Here is a 12,081-nt window from a genome sequence, read left to right as displayed (position 1 = left end):
TGTACAATTAAATTTGAATAAACAAATGTGTGAATTGTAATGTACCTATCTAAATAAAACCATAAGAGTTGTGAGGTTAAATCTGTCAGGAAATTATAAAAGATATAAAGGAATACACTTATGAACTACATGTTAGTAAGTTATGGTTCTCTCTCTCTCTCTCTCTCTCTCTCCCCCCCCCCCCCCCCCCTCTCTCTCTCTCCCACCCCCCCCCTCTCTCTCGCTCTCTCTCTCTCTCTCTGTCTCTCTCTCTCTGTCTCTCTGTCTCTCTCTCTGTCTCTCTGTCTCTCTCTCTCTCTCTCTCTCTCTCTGTCTCTCTCTCTCTCTCTCTCTCTCTCTCTCTCTCTCTCTCTCTCTCTCTCTCTCTCTCTCTTACCGTCACGCACGCGTGCGCGCGCGCGCACACACACACACACACACACACACACACACACACACACACACACACACACTCTCTCACAACGTAACGCACACACACACACACACACACACACACACACACACACACACTCTCTCACAACGTAACGCACACACACACACACACACACACACTCTCTCTCACAACGTAACGCACACACACACACACACACACACACACACACACACACTCCTCTCTCAGAATGGACAGCGACGATGACATGGAAGAGGTGGTGGAAGGTAATTCAAAACATTTATTAATAATATCGTCATCATTTATTAATTAATCATACATACATAAATTAACACCACGCCGTGTGTGTGCGCTTGTGTGTGTGCTTGTGTGTGTGTGTGTGTGTGTGTGTGTGTGCGTGCGGCCTGTGGTGGCACAGAGTCCCAGCCAGGCCAGGGGCTGTGGTGGGGGAGTGAGGCCGCCTGACAGGCGAGGCAGGCCGGCCACGGTGCGCCTCGACTCCCGCTGTCTGTGTGGAAGTGTTCACGTTTCATTATAAGTAATCAATAATCAATATGCGCGTTTAATGAATAATGATAAACCGGCCGGGGAGGGTGTGCACACTGCGCAGCGGAACCAAATGGACCCGTGAGGGGTCCATTTGGTTCCACCAGTACCGGATAGTTATACACATGATGATAATTGTAGGTTTACAAAGTTGTGGTTTTAGACAGATAGCATATTACGCTGCCTCTAGCTGTCATGCTCTATGGCTGCCTCTTGTTTACAAACAGAAGTGTGTAATTTGACTCTAGGAGGGTGCACAGTGGAACCAAATGGACCCGTGAAGTAAGGGTCCATTTGGTTCCCCCGTGCACCCTCCCGGACCCAGAGTCAGTTACAGTAACGTTGCACATGATGACTGTTACTGTAGCCTATAGCCTACACAAAGTCGCACATGGTTTCAGATACCGGTAGATAGCATTACATGCTGTCATGCGTGTACAGCTACACCAGTGTTGTTTTTGGCAGCAAATTTCTATTTTAGTTTTAGTCATATAGTCTCTTGAATAGTTTTCACTTAGTTTTAGTCACATTTTAGTCACCTGGAATGTTCTAGTGTTTAGTCTAGTTTTAGTCGACTAAATGTCATACGATTTTAGTCGACTAAATCTACAGTTGATTTAGTCGACTAAAATGTGTTTTGACAGGCCTTGATGTCGTTGTAATGACATATTTTACACTTTGGTTGCATGCTGAAAATAGCAGATATACAATCTCACAACGCGTCGCAGCCAGCATAAAACCGGATCTCTTGTCCACTAAGTCCCTTCCTAACATTTTAGTCTAGTTTTTATTTGTTGACGAAATTGTCAGTATATTTAGTCTTAGTTTTAGTCATCATAGATTCGTTTTTATTTAGTTTTTTTGTTTTTGTTTTAGTCAGTGAAAATAGGTAGTCGACAAACATTTTTCGTCTTAGTTTTAGTCGACGAAAACAACACTAACCGGTAGATAGCATAAATGCTGTCATGCGTGTACAGTAGGGTATACAGTATTATAGGCTATACTTGGGAGGGTGTAAGAGGGTCCATTTGGTTCCATAAGCACCCTCCCGGAGTTACATACTGTATATGATATAATTAACAAGTGTGCTAAGATGGCATGCTGTAAAAAAATGTACGTTATTAGTTATTGTGTCTTAATTGTTGACAGTGCGAACATGCAGCTTCATCATTCTGTTTATTTATAACAACACGGTGTGTAAATGTTTAGTTTATAGTTTATTCGCACAATAAAAACAGTAGGAAAAGGTATAAACATCAATAAAAGAGAAGTGTGTGCAGGTTGAGCAAATAAACCCAGGGACAAAGTAATCACAGTGTGTAAATGTACCTCTGGGACCTCTCATTATGTGATATATTATGATATCATTAATTAGTGTGTTTGTTGAGCTAGCATGCTAGCATGCTGTGTGTGTTGACATGTCATAGTTGTGTGTGTGTGTGCTGTGTGTGTGTTGATATGTCATAGTTGTGTGTGTGTGTGTGTGTGTGTGTGTGTGTGCTGTGTGTGTGTTGATATGTCATAGTTGTGTGTGTGTGCTGTGTGTGTGTTGATATGTCATAGTTGTGTGTGTGTGTGTGTGTGTGTGTGTGTGTGTGTGCTGTGTGTGTGTTGATATGTCATAGTTGTGTGTGTGTGCTGTGTGTGTGTTGATATGTCATAGTTGTGTGTGTGTGCTGTGTGTGTGTGTTGATATGTCATAGTTGTGTGTGTGCTGTGTGTGTGTTGATATGTCATAGTTGTGTGTGTGCTGTGTGTGTGTTGATATGTCATAGTTGTGTGTGTGCTGTGTGTGTGTTGATATGTCATAGTTGTGTGTGTGCTGTGTGTGTGTTATGTCATAGTTGTGTGTGTGCTGTGTGTGTGTTGATATGTCATAGTTGTGTGTGTGCTGTGTGTGTGTTGATATGTCATAGTTGTGTGTGTGCTGTGTGTGTGTTGATATGTCATAGTTGTGTGTGTGCTGTGTGTGTGTGTGTTGATATGTCATAGTTGTGTGTGTGCTGTGTGTGTGTTGATATGTCATAGTTGTGTGTGTGCTGTGTGTGTGTTGATATGTCATAGTTGTGTGTGTGCTGTGTGTGTGTTGATATGTCATAGTTGTGTGTGTGCTGTGTGTGTGTGTTGATATGTCATAGTTGTGTGTGTGCTGTGTGTGTGTTGATATGTCATAGTTGTGTGTGTGCTGTGTGTGTGTTGATATGTCATAGTTGTGTGTGTGCTGTGTGTGTGTTGATATGTCATAGTTGTGTGTGTGCTGTGTGTGTGTGTTGATATGTCATAGTTGTGTGTGTGCTGTGTGTGTGTTGATATGTCATAGTTGTGTGTGTGCTGTGTGTGTGTTGATATGTCATAGTTGTGTGTGTGCTGTGTGTGTGTTGACATGTCATAGTTGTGTGTGTGCTGTGTGTGTGTTGATATGTCATAGTTGTGTGTGTGCTGTGTGTGTGTTGATATGTCATAGTTGTGTGTGTGCTGTGTGTGTGTTGACATGTCATAGTTGTGTGTGTGCTGTGTGTGTGTTGACATGTCATACATGCTCATAAGCTCATAGCGCGCCACTGATGCGCCATCCTGTGAGAGGGTTATCTAATAGTCCAATAAACAGGCTGTACACTTAAAATTATGGGTTCACAAGATCTGGCATTTATTGATTGCCCACAATTATCCCAAATTGAATGGTCATGTGATATATACATATGAACAGCAAAGACATACATGAAAGCAAATACGACCTGTTACATCACGAATTCGGATTCGATCATATCTGTCCACAGATTTGGGGCCCCGCGAAGCACAGGACAGAGAGCTGGTCTATCCTGGAGAATTCTGACGTGTCACTCCTTTTACCAGTCACTATATAGACATTTGTCTTGTCACTGAGTGACCTTGCTTGGGCACAGCTCGGCCGCACACTCTTAAAAGTAAGGGTGCTTACTTAACGAGTGTGTAATATCCCACCACCACCGAGTGGCGCGCTATGAGCTTGTAGGTCTGCTATTTCTTTATTTTTTAATCGAAGAACCACTGACATAGAAACATAGCTTTAGATTGTGGGGGGGCCTAAATAATATAGTAGAAGCGTTTTTTTTATCAAGATTTGATCAATGTCACCGCATGGTCCACACACTACAAATTAAGAAAAAAAAGCACCCCCTAGTGTCTATCTGTGCACGCCACTGTGACCCCTTTTCCACTGGTTGGTTCCCAGTGGGAACCGGTTCAGTTCTTTCCCACCGGTTGGTTCCCAATGGGAACCGGTTCAGTTCTTTCCCACCGGTTGGTTCCCAGTGGGAACCGGTTCAGTTCTTTCCCACCGGTTGGTTCCCAATGGGAACCGGTTCAGTTCTTTCCCACCGGTTGGTTCCCAGTGGGAACCGGTTCAGTTCTTTCCCACCGGTTGGTTCCCAGTGGGAACCGGTTCAGTTCTTTCCCACCGGTTGGTTCCCAGTGGGAACCGGTTCAGTTCTTTCCCACCGGTTGGTTCCCAATGGGAACCGGTTCAGTTCTTTCCCACCGGTTGGTTCCCAGTGGGAACCGGTTCAGTTCTTTCCCACCGGTTGGTTCCCAGTGGGAACCGGTTCAGTTCTTTCCCACCGGTTGGTTCCCAGTGGGAACCGGTTCAGTTCTTTCCCACCGGTTGGTTCCCAGTGGGAACCGGTTCAGTTCTTTCCCACCGGTTGGTTCCCAGTGGGAACCGGTTCAGTTCTTTCCCACCGGTTGGTTCCCAGTGGGAACCGGTTCAGTTCTTTCCCACCGGTTGGTTCCCAGTGGGAACCGGTTCAGTTCTTTCCCACCGGTTGGTTCCCAGTGGGAACCGGTTCAGTTCTTTCCCACCGGTTGGTTCCCAGTGGGAACCGGTTCAGTTCTTTCCCACCGGTTGGTTCCCAGTGGGAACCGGTTCAGTTCTTTCCCACCGGTTGGTTCCCAGTGGGAACCGGTTCAGTTCTTTCCCACCGGTTGGTTCCCAGTGGGAACCGGTTCAGTTCTTTCCCACCGGTTGGTTCCCAGTGGGAACCGGTTCAGTTCTTTCCCACCGGTTGGTTCCCAGTGGGAACCGGTTCAGTTCTTTCCCACCGGTTGGTTCCCAGTGGGAACCGGTTCAGTTCTTTCCCACCGGTTGGTTCCCAGTGGGAACCGGTTCAGCTCTTTCCCACCGGTTGGTTCCCAGTGGGAACCGGTTCAGTTCTTTCCCACCGGTTGGTTCCCAGTGGGAACCGGTTCAGTTCTTTCCCACCGGTTGGTTCCCAGTGGGAACCGGTTCAGTTCTTTCCCACCGGTTGGTTCCCAGTGGGAACCGGTTCAGTTCTTTCCCACCGGTTGGTTCCCAGTGGGAACCGGTTCAGTTCTTTCCCACCGGTTGGTTCCCAGTGGGAACCGGTTCAGTTCTTTCCCACCGGTTGGTTCCCAGTGGGAACCGGTTCAGTTCTTTCCCACCGGTTGGTTCCCAGTGGGAACCGGTTCAGTTCTTTCCCACCGGTTGGTTCCCAGTGGGAACCGGTTCAGTTCTTTCCCACCGGTTGGTTCCCAGTGGGAACCGGTTCAGTTCTTTCCCACCGGTTGGTTCCCAGTGGGAACCGGTTCAGTTCTTTCCCACCGGTTGGTTCCCAGTGGGAACCGGTTCAGTTCTTTCCCACCGGTTGGTTCCCAGTGGGAACCGGTTCAGTTCTTTCCCACCGGTTGGTTCCCAGTGGGAACCGGTTCAGTTCTTTCCCACCGGTTGGTTCCCAGTGGGAACCGGTTCAGTTCTTTCCCACCGGTTGGTTCCCAGTGGGAACCGGTTCAGTTCTTTCCCACCGGTTGGTTCCCAGTGGGAACCGGTTCAGTTCTTTCCCACCGGTTGGTTCCCAGTGGGGTTCCCAGTGGGCCCCTAGAGGCCTCTGAGCCAGGCTGACGGTTAGCTCCACCGTCTGGGCCCCTAGAGGCCTCTGAGCCAGGCTGACGGTTAGCTCAACCGTCTGGGCCCCTAGAGGCCTCTGAGCCAGGCTGACGGTTAGCTCCACCGTCTGGGCCCCTAGAGGCCTCTGAGCCAGGCTGACGGTTAGCTCCACCGTCTGGGTCCCTAGAGGCCTCTGAGCCAGGCTGACGGTTAGCTCCACCGTCTGGGTCCCTAGAGGCCTCTGAGACAGGCTGACGGTTAGCTCCACCGTCTGGGCCCCTAGAGGCCTCTGAGCCAGGCTGACGGTTAGCTCCACCGTCTGGGCCCCTAGAGGCCTCTGAGACAGGCTGACGGTTAGCTCCACCGTCTGGGCCCCTAGAGGCCTCTGAGCCAGGCTGACGGTTAGCTCAACCGTCGCAACTTTTTTTTGTTGCGACTTTTTTGTTGCGACTTTTTTGTCATGGGTCCTGTACAGTAACGTAAAGTAGGTTCTGTACAGTAACGTACTGTGTGTGTGTGTGTGTGTGTGTGTGTGTGTGTGTGTGTGTGTGTGTGTGTGTGTGTGTGTGTGTGTGTGTGTGTGTGTGTGTGTGTGTGTGTGTGTGTGTGTGTGTGTGTGTGTGTGCAGGTCCCCTAGATGACGAGGACCTCCCCCATGGGTCCTGTACCGTGACGTATTCGTCCAGCGATCGCTTCGAGGGAAACTTCACTCACGGCGAGAAGAACGGAAAGGGGAAGTTCTACTTCTTTGATGGAAGGTCTGTCTGTCTGTCTGTCTGCCTGTCTGTCTGTCTGTCTGTCTGCCTGTCTGCCTGCCTGCCTGCCTGCCTGTCTGTCCCATTTAACCCTACAGTGTCTGAATATTCTAAATGGACGTTTTTCCTCTGCAATCTTTATTTTTGAGGGTCACTATAGCCCCTCCTCCTACGTATAACCAGCTTTGTCCAAACAAACATTCAATTATGATTGACAATGAAGGGAGAATTTTACGTCATCAGCATCTGATAGGAATCTCTACAGTAGGCCTACTCTAAACCCATTCTGAACGGGAACCCATTTTGGTGTCAGCATCATGTTATGCTTTAGCTATTGAAAAATAGCAGACCTACAAGCTCATATCGCGCCACCGAGTGGCGCGATACGAGCTTGTAGGTCTGCTATTTTTGAAAAATCGAACATTTCTAGAATCTGATCTCAGGTCAGAATGGGTTAATCAGACCAGTGTGTGTCCAGTGGAAACCTCGTATGAATCTGATCTCAGGTCAGAATGGGTTAACCCGGTTCCCTCCCTGTCCACAGTACTCTAGAGGGGTTCTACGTAGACGACGCCCTCCAGGGCAGAGCGGTGTCTCTAAACCCGGTTCTCTCCGTCTCCACAGTACTCTAGAGGGGTTCTACGTAGACGACGCCCTCCAGGGCAGAGCGGTGTCTCTAAACCCGGTTCTCTCCGTCTCCACAGTACTCTAGAGGGGTTCTACGTAGACGACGCCCTCCAGGGCAGAGCGGTGTCTCTAAACCCGGTTCTCTCCCTCTCCACAGTACCCTAGAGGGGTTCTACGTAGACGAGGCCCTCTAAACCCGGTTCCCTCCCTCTCCACAGTACCCTAAACCCAGTGTTCTGTCTCCACAGTACTCTAGAGGGGTTCTACGTAGACGACGCCCTCCAGGGCAGAGCGGTGTCTCTAAACCCGGTTCTCTCCGTCTCCACAGTACTCTAGAGGGGTTCTACGTAGATGACGCCCTCCAGGGCAGAGCGGTGTACACCTACGAGGACGGCGCGGTGCTCCAGGGGACCTACGTAGACGGGGAGCTGAACGGAGCGGCCCGCGAGCTGGACCGGGACGGACGGCTGGCCTTCAGGGGCCAATACCGAGACAACGTACGCTCAGGGGCCTGCTGGGTATACTACCCTGTGAGTACTAATACTTATACTACTAATACTACTACCCTGTGAGTACTAATACTTATACTACTAATACTACTACCCTGTGAGTACTAATACTTATACTACTAATACTACTACCCTGTGAGTAGAAATACTTATACTACTAATACTACTACCCTGTGAGTAGAAATACTAATACTACTACTACAGTACCGAGACAACGTACGCACAGGGGCCTGCTGGGTCTACTACCCTGTGAGTACTAATACTTATGAGTAGAAATACTAATACTACTACTACAGTACCGAGACAACGTACGCTGGGTGTTCTACCCTGTGAGTAGAAATACTTATACTACTAATACTACTACCCTGTGAGTACAAATACTAATACTACTACCCTGTGAGTAGAAATACTAATACTACTACCCTGTGAGTAGAAATGCTAATACTACTACCCTGTGAGTAGAAATACTACTACCACTATGTACAACTACTCAGTGTTGTTTTCGTCGACTAAAACTAAGACGAAAAATGTTCATCGACTACCTTTTTTCACTGACAAAAACAAATGGAAACTAAATGAAAACTAAGCTACGACGACTAAAACTAAGACTAAATATACTGACAATTTCGTAGACAAATAAAAAGTAGACTAAAATGTTAGGAAGGTTCTGTTCTGTTCTGGATCTAATAACATCATATGGTCGCATATCTGGCTACAAAGTAAACAATTCTAAGTCATCCATAATGCTTCTGAACTCGGAAGAAAGATCAAACCCTCCCGGCCATGTTCGTCACTTCAGACCAGTAAATGCCTTTACTTATTTGGGAATCCAAATTGTGCCTAGGTTGGAAGAGGTGGTGAATGCTAATTATAACCCAATTCTAGCCACAATCGAAAATTCAATTAATAGATGGTCAAGTCTTTCAATATCTTTGATCGGCAGAATTAATATACTCAAAATGAATGTACTTCCCAAGCTATTGTATTTATTTCAAAACGTACCCTTGTCACCTCCACCAAACTTCTTTTCTAGAACCAGGAAATTGTTTACCAACTTTATTTGGAACAATAGACGTCCTAGGCTTAGATTGTCCTTGCTTTATCTACCCTATGATAGGGGAGGATTACAGTGTCCTAACTTGCTGTGGTATTTTTGGGCAGCCCAATTGAGAACACTAATGTTCTACTTTACAACGGATGCGGCGCCGACATGGAAAGATGTGGAATCGAGCTCCTTGAAGCTACCACTCCCCCTTTATATTTACTCAGATACTTATAAAAACCTAAAAAGAATTACAAGCATAGTTAAAACAATGATTGAAGTCTGGCATGAGGTCAATATATTTTTGGGAGAACATCCACGTCTCTCTCGCTTCAGCCCAATATGGGGTAATAATCCATTTGTGCCAGGTAGAGCTGATGGGGGGGGGGGGTTAAACTATGGGCTGATAGGGGAATAGGTCAATTAAGGGATGTATTTGAGAGGGGTCGGGGGAGTATGCTCTCGTTTGAGGAACTGGTCATTAAATATGATATCCCTCGCAAAGACTTCTTTCAATATCTGCAACTGAGGGATTTTATTAGAACTAATCAGGGGCAATCCATGCTGGCCCCATCCATGTCTGTGCTAGAGAAGGCTTTGGTTAACGACCCATTCGGAAGGGGGATAATATCAGACTTCTATACTCTATTGGTTGACTTTTCTCCGGAATCCTCGGAAGATAGACTTAATGCCTGGAGAACAGATATTCAGGAGGGTTTAACAGTGGAACAATAGAGTACGGCTTGTGTACAAGCTCAATCCCCGACTGGGAATACTCGTCTAAAACTTCTACAATACAATTGGCTTATGAGAGTGTACATCACACCAGTTAAACTCAATAAGTATAATTGTAATATTCCAGATGTATGCACCAGATGGCTTATGAGAGTGTACATCACACCAGTTAAACTTAATAAGTATAATTGTAATATTCCAGATGTATGCACCAGATGCGGTGAAGATAGAGGCAGTGTTGTACCCGAACGCGTTCAAAGAACGATCGTTCACGAACTCGTTCACATTTAGGGTGAACGTGAACTGAACGTACTGTATTTCTGTTTGATGAACGTCATTGTGAACGCGTTCATTTCTGGCGTGTGTGAACGTCACTTTTTCACGTTCAACTTTCGTTCAAGAGTGAGTGTTTCAATAGAGTCTTCCAGGCGAAATCCCCGGCACTTAAACACACCCTAAACAGGCCTTAATATTTAGCTGAAAACCCACCAATAAGTCCCTATCCGACACAAATTAACTAATCTTTCTCAGCTGTCACTGGAGCACGCATGTAGCTACTGCATGATGATCATGCACGCTGACAGACAGCAGCAGACACTGTCCCAACTCCTAACAAACACTGAGGGAACTTGTTGTTGTTTGATTAAACATAATGTGCCACGAAAAATAGCTTCCAATAGCTTAGTTGGTTATTATCGCGTCGAGAAGGTACGTGTCCATAATATCGCCACGAACGGCCAACAAAAGACATCTCTCTTCCACAGTGAATGAATCGCAGTGATGCCTGATTTATTCTTCGCCGTACAATGTGTTCCGTGCTGAAAATAGCTGATATACAAGCTCACAACGCGTCACGTCCGGACACGTTGTGAGCTTGTAGATCAGCCACCCCCAGCATGCGGAGATGCAGGCTCTGAGAACATTCAGAAACTTTTGCCTTCACAATAAAAGTATGTGCCCATTCGGTGGCATTTCACATTGCAAAAGAGCAATTTTTGTAAAATGTAAAAAATATATAAAAATTAAAGCAAAAAAAGAACGAAAAATAACTATAATAATTCATTTTTCAAACGATGAACTTTAGTTCAAAATTTTGGATGATGAACTATGAACGGAACTAGTTCATTTTTAAAATGTTGAACTGTGAACTGAACTAGTTCCTAAAAAAAAAGAACTTTCCCAACACTGGATAGAGGCACATTGTTCCACTGTCTATGGTCCTGTCCAAAGTTGATGGAATTTTGGGGGAAGGTCGGGCAGGAAATACAGAAGATTTTGTCAATACATATTGTACCAGAACCAAAGTTCTTCCTGCTCGGTCTAAACCAGGGGGGCAGTCAGCCAGATATTTCGTGAAGCCTCATTTGAAATCGGTAGTTCATATAATGGCCTGTTGTGGCGCTGGACTGGACCCAAAAAGCCCCATAGCTCCATAGAGGCCCATGTATTTTGGCCCAACTTCACCTAGACTGTATTACCTTAATAAACATGGTCATGAATACTTTCTTCTTCCAGTCACTAGTTTAAAGTCTCATTTCTAATGTCATAATATTCTTTTTGGAAAATTATGGTCCCATTAATTAAAAGGAAATGGCCATAAAGTCGCGTATGTTCTGAGGGGCGTGGCTACCGTTACAGTCTATGATCGGGATTCCCCTCCCACTCGAGTCAAAATAAAAACCAACTAAGAAGAAGGGGGGAAGTCCCGCCTCGTTGTCTGGGCCAGCCAATGGGCCAGCTGGGCCCAAACGGAGCCAGCCAATGGCCAGCTGGGCCCAAACGGATCTAGAAAGATGGCGATTTACAGTGCATTAGAATGCAAGGGATTTCAGGCTTAATTTTACGTTCATGTTAGACCCGGGGAACGCTTTGTCCATATTTTTTACAGTCTATGGTCTATACCCAGAGGGACAGAAGATAAAGAGTAATGAACAAATATGTATAGATATATGTCTTTTACAAGCTAAGAGAATGATATCATTGACCTGGAAGAGGCCAGACAAACCGAGTATCACACAGTGGTTCAGGGAACTGTCGACATGTTTACCTTTGGAAAAGATTGCATATATTCTTAAGGACAAACAAGAAGTGTTTCAGGAGGTGTGGGGGGGCCGTTTTATAAGTTACATAAAGAACAATAATTTGTCACATTTAATGGATGGAGCTGAAGAGGAGTAGTGCTGTAGTTTTTTTTTTTTTCTTTTTTGTTTTTTTTTCTTTGGTTATCGTTGTTTTGCTTTCTGTATGTTTGTATTGTCATTTGTGTGTAAAAAAGGAAAATAAATACATTGTTTAAAAAAAAAGAAATGTTAGGAAGGGACTAGTGGACAAGAGATCCAGTATAAATCATTTTACACTTGGTTGGATGCTGAAAAAAGCAGATCTACAAGCGTTGTGAGCTTGTAGATCTGCCATATATTTAGTTTTACTTTAGTTTTCTTCAGTGGAAAAAGGTAGTCGACAAACATTTTTCGTCTTAGTTTTAGTCGACGAAAACAACACTGGAAGCAGACTTGATATGAAGGGGCACACAGTTCCTGTGTGTGTGTGTGTGTGTGTGTGTGTGTGTGTGTGTGTGTGTGTGTGTGTGTGTGTGT

The 12,081-nt window shown here is 45.7% G+C and overlaps 1 protein-coding gene across 5 annotated transcripts in view; it reads left to right on the top strand.

Moving 5' to 3' along the window:
* Window positions 1-616: 616 nt before the first annotated feature.
* Window positions 617-12,081, top strand: part of setd7 (SET domain containing 7, histone lysine methyltransferase) — a 32,364-nt gene continuing 20,899 nt past the window's right edge. For all 5 annotated transcript variants that reach the window (XR_014570479.1, XR_014570480.1, XR_014570481.1 and 2 more), the window contains exons 1-3: window positions 617-657; window positions 6,445-6,574; window positions 7,527-7,728. Coding sequence is in view for 2 of the 5 variants with exons in the window: in XM_083785626.1 (XP_083641752.1) it covers window positions 621-657; window positions 6,445-6,574; window positions 7,527-7,728 (369 nt within the window). In the remaining 3 variants the exon portion in view is untranslated. The remainder of the gene's footprint in view (window positions 658-6,444; window positions 6,575-7,526; window positions 7,729-12,081) is intronic.

The sequence above is a fragment of the Protomyctophum parallelum genome (assembly GCF_964188405.1).
Source record: "Protomyctophum parallelum genome assembly, chromosome: 16".
Classification (NCBI taxonomy): domain Eukaryota; kingdom Metazoa; phylum Chordata; class Actinopteri; order Myctophiformes; family Myctophidae; genus Protomyctophum; species Protomyctophum parallelum.
Note: the sequence above shows the minus strand (reverse complement) of the source record. Positions and strands in the feature narration are given on the sequence as shown.